The sequence below is a fragment of the Camelina sativa genome, chromosome 3 (genome assembly GCF_000633955.1).
Source record: "Camelina sativa cultivar DH55 chromosome 3, Cs, whole genome shotgun sequence".
Classification (NCBI taxonomy): domain Eukaryota; kingdom Viridiplantae; phylum Streptophyta; class Magnoliopsida; order Brassicales; family Brassicaceae; genus Camelina; species Camelina sativa.
The window spans coordinates 27,743,601-27,752,200 of record NC_025687.1 but is presented as its reverse complement, the minus strand read 5'-3'; the positions used below and the strand labels follow the sequence as shown (position 1 = coordinate 27,752,200).

The 8,600-nt window shown below is 36.2% G+C and overlaps 3 protein-coding genes across 3 annotated transcripts; 2 read left to right on the top strand and 1 right to left on the bottom strand.

Moving 5' to 3' along the window:
- LOC104778390 lies at window positions 419-1,243 on the top strand. The gene has a single exon (XM_010502828.2). It carries the CDS (start codon window positions 681-683, stop codon window positions 960-962), a length of 282 nt encoding a protein of 93 aa, XP_010501130.1. The 5' UTR covers window positions 419-680; the 3' UTR covers window positions 963-1,243.
- LOC104778389 lies at window positions 1,047-2,472 on the bottom strand. Its single transcript, XM_010502827.2, has 3 exons — window positions 2,192-2,472; window positions 1,935-2,053; window positions 1,047-1,250 (listed from the first exon to the last, which is right to left on the bottom strand). Exons 1-3 carry the CDS (start codon window positions 2,392-2,394, stop codon window positions 1,231-1,233), a joined length of 342 nt encoding a protein of 113 aa, XP_010501129.1. The 5' UTR covers window positions 2,395-2,472; the 3' UTR covers window positions 1,047-1,230.
- LOC104778387 (inactive protein kinase SELMODRAFT_444075-like) lies at window positions 4,839-8,584 on the top strand. Its single transcript, XM_010502825.2, has 9 exons — window positions 4,839-5,793; window positions 5,893-6,047; window positions 6,131-6,225; window positions 6,322-7,316; window positions 7,403-7,563; window positions 7,655-7,731; window positions 7,828-7,975; window positions 8,069-8,218; window positions 8,318-8,584. Exons 1-9 carry the CDS (start codon window positions 5,619-5,621, stop codon window positions 8,414-8,416), a joined length of 2,055 nt encoding a protein of 684 aa, XP_010501127.1. The 5' UTR covers window positions 4,839-5,618; the 3' UTR covers window positions 8,417-8,584.

Sequence of the window (8,600 nt, the reverse complement as noted above, 5' to 3'; positions counted from 1 at the left end):
CCGACCAAGAGACACAAAACACCACCAGCAAGAGCTACAACTTTTCCAAACTAATCACACAAAAAAAACCCGAATGCTAATCTTCTTAAGATAAAGAATTGAAGCACAAATTAGCATATCATCACCTCCTCGTGCATAACTGGAAAGGCCATATCGCTGATGCCTTGTTGTCTCGCTTCTTAGCCGGTATAACACCAGAAATTGAGGAAGCTCTTGAGAAAGCGTCGGCTATGAGGGTGTCCGCAAATCTCGGCCACCGGCACACCTGAAGCCTCCCCAACAACCGGTAGACTCTAAACAACCCGACTCACCCATACATCTCCGATCTACTAGCATCTCCGGCAGAGGGGTGGAGGAAACAGGAGGTCGCGATCCGAAACTCAGATCCAACTCCCCTAAGCTGCAAGGAAGNATTTTCCTCCGCTATCCTCTGTTTTCTTACCATAAAGCAAATCTATTCTCATGATCAAGAGGAAAAACAAATTTATTTGTCCAAATCATCATAACACGTAGTACGTTTTTTACTAAAAAGCAAGAGCAAAGGCTTGTTTTATGTAATTGGAAAAACGTACACTCAATTCAATATAATAAAATAGGGGCAAAAAAACTTGAGAACGATATATACTCTCCACTTCATTGTGAATTTGCAAAAACGGCTAACGTTTTAGAAAAACCCTCCAATGGCTTCGTGGACGGAAGTATTGACAAATGCTGCCATGTTTGTGATAATCCAAGCTCTGTCGTTTCTGATAATCTCCACTTCATCCGACATATTCTCTTCCGATATCAAGATGAAGAAGGACAAGACATCTTTTGGCTTCAAACTCTCTCGTTCCCTTTCGCATTTACTCGCTTTAATCTCCGATGATGTCTCTCGTGTCGAAGAAGAAGTAGCAGATGAAGAAGCATCCTCCACCTCTCATCAAATACTAATTGTTGATTTCTATTTTCATGAACTTTGATTTGTATTTGCAGACATTTGACTCATATGTTTGATCAGACATTGGCATGAAAAAGTTATCATTTTGCCATCAACATAACACTGATCATTAAATTGCTATTGATCCATTGAAAGAAGGAAACTGAAAGAAGTAAAACAGAGTGTCAGAGACCTGTTGTAAATACAGGACCTTTAGAATTCGATATGAGATGACAAAAACGATACAAGTTTTGTTTACATTTCATGTCTTTATCTTTATCCTCCCCAAACTTGACGAAAGTTAAATACTGTCATAAAGGCATAGAAATACCTGCAATTTCAGATAAAGAGGTTAATTTGTAAATGCATTGAGGAAAGCAACAACAAGTCTATATCAAATATAAGCAGCTTCCCACATAAGATAAGAGTGTTGCCAGAGTCATTGACAAATTACTAACTCTGATGAATTATGCAAATATTAATAAACGGAACCATGAATATAGAGCTGCTAATAAATGTAGTGATAGACAGTTCCAATCACAAGTAGACATTTCATGAACAGGTAACAACAATCTGAGAATGTGAAAATAGGCAAGACAAAAGCAGGGATTAAAACCACGTTCATCATAACTGAAAAGGGGATATACAATAAAAAGCAAAGTTAACACAATCTATCAGGCTCCTGTTACAGCTACGTTAATCAGAAAGAAATATACTTTCCCTATTAAGAACTAATCACCACGGTTTGACAGTGTAAGCGTGATGACACTTACTGCCATATTAACCAACCAAAATGACTAAAACTGGCACACAAGGAAGTAACAATAACATACAATGATAAAAATATACAGTTCCAACACTGAGAAACAAAGAGAATGTGAATCTTCTTGATATACAGAACATGTAACAAGTCCTCATTCTGAAATGTAATAGAGAGAGAGAGAGAGAGAGAGAGAGAGAGAGAGAGAGAGAGNAGAGAGAGAGAGAGAGAGAGAGATTGAGAAAAAGGACAGACCTTGAGGAACTAAACCCCAGCTCTTAGATTCAACAGACAAACTTGAAACCAATCTGGCAGATGCTATTGCACTGTGCAGTGGAAACATCGATAAACAGCTACTTAGCTCCACTGGTACTCTGTTAAAACCATTCCACCAACATTTAAAACATCAAATCAAAATTCGCAATTTTTCACCAAAATTAATAAAAACCCAATTCATTTGCAGTAAATACCAATTCAATAGTGACATTTCTGAGAGAAAAAAAAAGAGTGACCTAAAAGATTGATTGATACGGGCAGATGCTGAGGATGGAGATGAAGATTTAATGGGAGAAGGTATGGAAGAAACGTGGACATTCGTCTTGCTAAACTTCTGGGTTAAAGAATGTATCTTCGATGATAATCTGCAGACTTTAGAAGAAGACGCCATTGAAAAAAGAGTCAAAGAGTTGATGAAGAAGACGATGCGATCAGACATTTTAGGGTTTAAGGTGTTTCTTCTTCTGTTCTGGGGATATTTTACGGGTCGGGTCGAACCTATGGCTGAATTATCCGAAAAGGGGGGGGGGGACTGACAGACTACTGAAGCGACGCCGTATCGTCTCAAATTTGTGTCCTTCAACGGCCCAGTCAAAACCGAACCAGAGTATGGTTCAATCTAGTTTTCTCAGCTGAACCGGATTTAATAAATTCATACAGGATCTCTATAAATCATATAGGGTTAAATTAGATTCAAAGATCTGGTGTACTTTATTGTTTCTTCTTAGAGTGGTGGTGTCATATGTGATAATATCTAAATAGAAGGCACATTCAGAGTTAGTGTGCTAATTCTCTCGGTGCTTTGAAGATGTCAACCTTATTATTGGATAGATTCAACGAGAGTTGAAATTAAGCATGCACCAATCAAAAAACTTTGTATGAAATGCAATTAAATTATTAATGTGGATCAACTATTCATATAATTATTAACTCAAACATATATTATATTGATTGGTATGCATATTCTGGAGTCCTGACATACATGAAGCATGTTTATACTATATACAAGTTCATTACTCTAACAACAACAAAGAACTTGGCAGTCATTTAATCCTAAAAATCTTGGTAAGAACTGTATGAAGCAACATTAGGAAATAAATGTTTAGCCAAAAAAGAAACCTTAACGACAGGGACAGTGCATTAAAGCGTTCCTGCATTAAGCTATATAGACATCTTGTTGGTCATCATGAAACAAAGGAAGAAAAGTTATATGAAAAAGGCGACCACACTTTATTTAACTCATCTGAACCACTATGATCTTGTGAATCAGTAAGGTGTGTATACACATCCTAAAACAAATAAAATTATCAAATGTGTCGGATACAAATTTATAATATTTTATAAAAGCCTATTTAGCAAAACAAGGGAGCTTGTTGAAATTTATACATAAGACAAAACAAGGTTCGGGACTACTACGGGAAGGACAATAAACCGCCTCAAATGGTGAACATATAAAACTTGTCAACTTTGATCCCCAAAATATTCTGAACTAAACATGGCACACATATTCATTAATTAATCACTCTAAACTCTTACAGATATATATATATATATGCTTATGTAGTAATCCTTCCAAAACTTAAAATTTTGTCTTTTACGCATAATTTTGAAGAAAAAAAAAAAAAGATACGGGTGATTAACAGTTTAACACGAGACACTAATTAATCGTTGTGTTATTCATTGTCGCGAAAATAGCACATTGCCCGAGCGGGACAACCGCCGCTAAAACGTTATAACGTTTTGCTTAAGATTTGTTGTTGTTTTCTAGTAATTATTTATGTTGAAAATAGTATCGCTTTATAGATTAGCTTCTCAAGAAGTGTGACAAGACGAGGCTGATAATAAACAGCCGTAAATATTTAACAATCGGAGAGTGACTGACTCTGGTCAGAGAAACGCAGCTTATTATGGTCCTATGATGGTGACTGGTCTAAACTCTTATCAATGACACACACAATTTGTTTGACTCTAGTTTAGTGTAAAACTAATTTACTGGCTAATGCAGAGATCGTTTCAGCTTACTAAAAGTTACAATCATTTAAATTTCGAACAAAAGTGTTTCTTACATGCTGAAGAGGAAAAAAAAATAACAAAGTTTTGTTTACGCTTTTTATATCAAAGAAGAAAGAACAAAAGGTTAAAGAACACAATGCAACTTTGCAGAGATATTTGAAACTTGATGCAATGATGCTATGTAGTCTTTATAAGTATCATTTCGTTATCACTCTGATATTGTTTTGTTAATTAGTACTTTAAAAGATTTTAAATAATTAATTATTATTATAATTTTACAGCCTCATGAAACCAAAGAACATTGGGAATGAGAAAAAACACAAAATAACTTTCAAATTTTTTTTTTAACATCAAAATAACTTTCTAATTAGAAATATAAGTTTTGTATCATTATATACCTTCAATGTTCTTGATTAATCTAAATTTAAATATAAATATTATTGGTTTATAGTCACTAATTTTTTTTTTTTGGTATGTGTGAACCAATAATATTTAATTAGGAACACACAGTGCACACACTCACATATACAGAGAGACAATGATTTAAGGGTTTTTGGTTCACTGTGTAGACAAAATCAAAACTAAAAGGCAGCTTTTTTTTAAAATTTATTTAACAAATTTTCGCGCTTTTCTACTTGTTTGTATGTGAGCCAGCATTTATGCTTCCTTCTTCTCTAGATTTTTATTATTACACTGTCTTGTTTCTATCTCTGTAAACGTGCTTTTTCTTGTTTAAAGCTGAGAACTTCCCAAGTCAGACAAAGACATAGCGATATCAATTGATATCAATGCTTCAAGTAAAGTTAGTAATCCCTCATATACTAAATTAAATAAACGTTCTGCTTCACTTGTGTCTTCACCCTCCTTATCTCTCTCGTTTCATGGCGGTGAAATATATGAGTGCTTAGCTTAGCTTAGCTTAGCTTGGTGAGATATATCTTAATATTATATATACTGTTGTACTTGTGATGCGGTTGTACACATGATTTTTGATGATAATATAATATATCTTTATCAATCTCTTTCCCATGCTATATACTCTTCTGCCAAAATCTAGTCTAAAGGATACTTCTTTTGGCAGTTTCTGTTCCAAAAAAAATAACTCATTAATCTCATTCTCTTACTCTAGGTGTCATTTTGAAGATTGGTAAAAGGGGTTTAGATCCAAATAAAGGAAGTGGCTTTATTTCCTTTGGCTGTCTGTTTCTTGAGAAACATTTTGGCAGTGATTTGACTATTGAGTGATTGGATTGAGAGTATAAGCATCTCTTTGGATCCTTGAGAGATCTTCAGCATAAAGTTTTGATTTTTTTATTCGAAAGAGTACAAGGGGTCTTAGATTGGGTTTTTGCACCAGAAGCTGGTGGGTAAATCTCAAAAAAGTCAGGGTCTTGTATTTTGTGTTTTGATGTTTATGTGATTCAGTTGGTGAGAGGTCTTGTCTTGTCTTATGCGTTTTGTATCCATCTGCAAAATCAAGCAGTGTGTGTGTTTGGCTGATTTTGTCTCCATTTCCAACTTGCCATAATAATGCAATCATATCTACTGGATCTATCTCTCCTGGAAACTACACTATCTCTGAGGATCATTTAGAAATCTTTTGGGAGGAGAGGAGTCTTGAGATTTGTTCTTGCATTAGTCTCTATTACAATGATGCGAGGTAAACAGGAGAAGAGATTAGGTTCTAATGGGACTGAGAATGTTCTTGTTGCTGTTAAAGCATCTAGAGAGATCTCCAAGACAGCTTTGGTTTGGGCTTTGACTCATATTGTTAAACCTGGAGACTGCATTACTCTCATTGTTGTCGTCACTTCTCATCATGCTGGTAATTTTTCATCTTTTTGGGACTAAATCATGGAGATTAGTTTGGTCTGTTTTTATTCAATATCTTGTTTGTTTGTTTCTTCTATGATGAAATTGTTAGGCAGAAAGCTATGGACTTTCCCGAGGTTTGCTGGAGATTGTGCTACTGGTCATCGGAAATTGCATTCTGATGCAATTCCTGAGATAAAGAGTGATCTCACTGATACTTGTTCCCAAATGATTCTCCAGCTTCATGATGTCTATGATCCAAACAAGGTTTATTCATTGGGCCCTCATCGAATAATGATATCTCTGTCTGAAACATCGAAATGTATTCTCATGCCTTGTTTCTTTTGAAGGTTAATGTCAGGATCAAGATTGTTTCTGGATCACCATGTGGAGCTGTTGCAGCTGAGGCCAAGAAATCACAAGCAAATTGGATAGTCCTGGATAAGTAAGTAAATAATCTAATTCCGTTCTTTATTTCTCTAGTTTTTTACTCTCTCTCTCTCTCTCTCTCTCTCTGTGACGTTGAATGATTCTTTTACAGGCATCTTAAGCATGAAGAGAAACGGTGTTTAGATGAGCTACAATGTAACATTGTGGCGATGAAGCGTTCTCAGGCAAAAGTTCTGCGCTTGAACTTGGTCGGGTCACCAACAAAGGAACCTGAATTAGCATCTGAAAAGCACAAAAACAGGTTGTTAGATTCTGTTAAAGGGGTAGCTACAACAACTCCAATGAGCAGTCCTGAGGTTGAGACATCATTCACAGGAACAGAAGCTGGGACTTCATCAGTTTCTAGCTCTGACCTCGGAACATCATCGCCTTTTTTCACGGTGGAAGTGAAAAAGGATGAAACTTTGGTCATCAAAGAGAATGAATCCGATTCTGATTCAGAGAGTGAAAATGTATCACTACCTTCCACTAGTTTGAGATACCAGCCATGGATATCTGAATATCTTGGCACTCATCGCCTCTCATTGCAGGAATCTGAGGAGAGTCTGTGGAAAACTAATGATAAGACTGCTCAAGTATCTACTAAAAAGGCTTTGCTTGAGAAAATTTCTAAGCTTGGTGATGGAGAAGAAGAAGAAGCTATGTCAAGTAAAAAAAGTGACTTGGAGGAGTTTAGTGGAAACTTAAGAGAAACAATTTCGCTACCACGAAATGCTCCTCCTGTGCCGGCACCTCTCTGTTCTATCTGTCAGCACAAAACGCCTGTATTTGGAAAACCACCGAGGTTTTTCTCATACAAAGAGCTAGACCTTGCAACAAATGGGTTTTCACGAGCTAATTTCTTGGCAGAAGGTGGATTTGGATCTGTTCATAGAGGTGTATTACCTGAAGGCCAGATTGTAGCAGTGAAGCAACACAAACTGGCTAGTACACAAGGAGATGTAGAGTTTTGCTCTGAAGTAGAAGTTTTGAGTTGTGCTCAGCATCGAAACGTAGTAATGTTAATAGGTTTCTGCATCGAAGAAGGCAGAAGACTCTTGGTCTATGAATACATATGCAATGGATCATTAGACTCTCATCTATACGGTAAATCTTATGTAGAGTTTGGAAGTAAGTGAAGTTAGAAACTTAATATTAGAGTTTAACTAACTTCAATGAAAATGTCCATTCAGGTCGACATAAAGACGCTTTGGGATGGCCTGCAAGGCAGAAAATCGCGGTTGGAGCAGCTCGAGGTCTTAGATATCTACATGAAGAGTGTAGAGTGGGTTGCATTGTTCACAGAGACATGAGGCCTAACAATATACTAATCACTCATGACTATGAGCCACTGGTATTTGTATTATCTTCAACAACAGTTTACCCTCTTTTCTTTCTATACATAAGTACATACGTTTGATTCTGTTTTTGTTTTTTTCTGTCAGGTTGGAGATTTTGGTTTAGCGCGGTGGCAGCCTGATGGAGAGCTCGGTGTAGATACGCGTGTGATAGGAACTTTCGGGTAAGAAAAATAATAACAAAACTATCATTCTCTCTAAGTATCTCAAGAATATAATAGTTTCTCAATTACTACTAATGTGTGTTTTGGTTTGTGTAGCTATTTGGCTCCAGAGTATACTCAAAGTGGACAAATAACAGAGAAAGCTGATGTTTACTCCTTTGGGGTTGTATTGATTGAGCTAATCACGGGTCGTAAAGCAATGGATATTTACAGACCAAAGGGACAGCAATGTTTAACTGAATGGGTAAATCTAAATATATCCTTTTTCCTTAGTTCATTTTGATCTCCTTTTGTAAGTTTCTTCTTTTAATTTCATTTTGAGTCTCATTTTGTTTAGGCAAGGTCCTTATTAGAAGAGTATGCGGTTGAGGAACTGGTTGATCCGAGGCTTGAGAAGAGATATTCAGAAACAGAAGTCATCTGTATGATTCATACAGCTTCATTGTGTATACGTAGAGACCCACATTTGCGTCCTCGTATGTCTCAGGTAAAAGAAACTCACCTTTCTTGAAACATGCTCATGTGTTGTTATAAGTCAATAAAACTCTCTCAGTGTGTCTGATCGATCTCTTTAATGTTGTTGAAGGTGTTGCGTCTATTGGAAGGAGATATGGTAATAAATGAAATCTCAGGGAGGTTTAGTGGAAGATTATCAATTGAGAGAGGTCAGAGAGATCATAAGTAAGCAAATGCAGAGTTTAACAAGAAGCTTTAAGGGAAGAAAAGACTTAAACTTTGTCTGTAATTTTGTTTTTAGTTCCTTAATGAAGTTGATCACTTTTTTTTTTTGTATAGTGCGTAGGATCGATCAATACAAGGATTGTGAATAAATCAAAGTCCTCTAAATTGGCAATTATGGGGTGATTAGT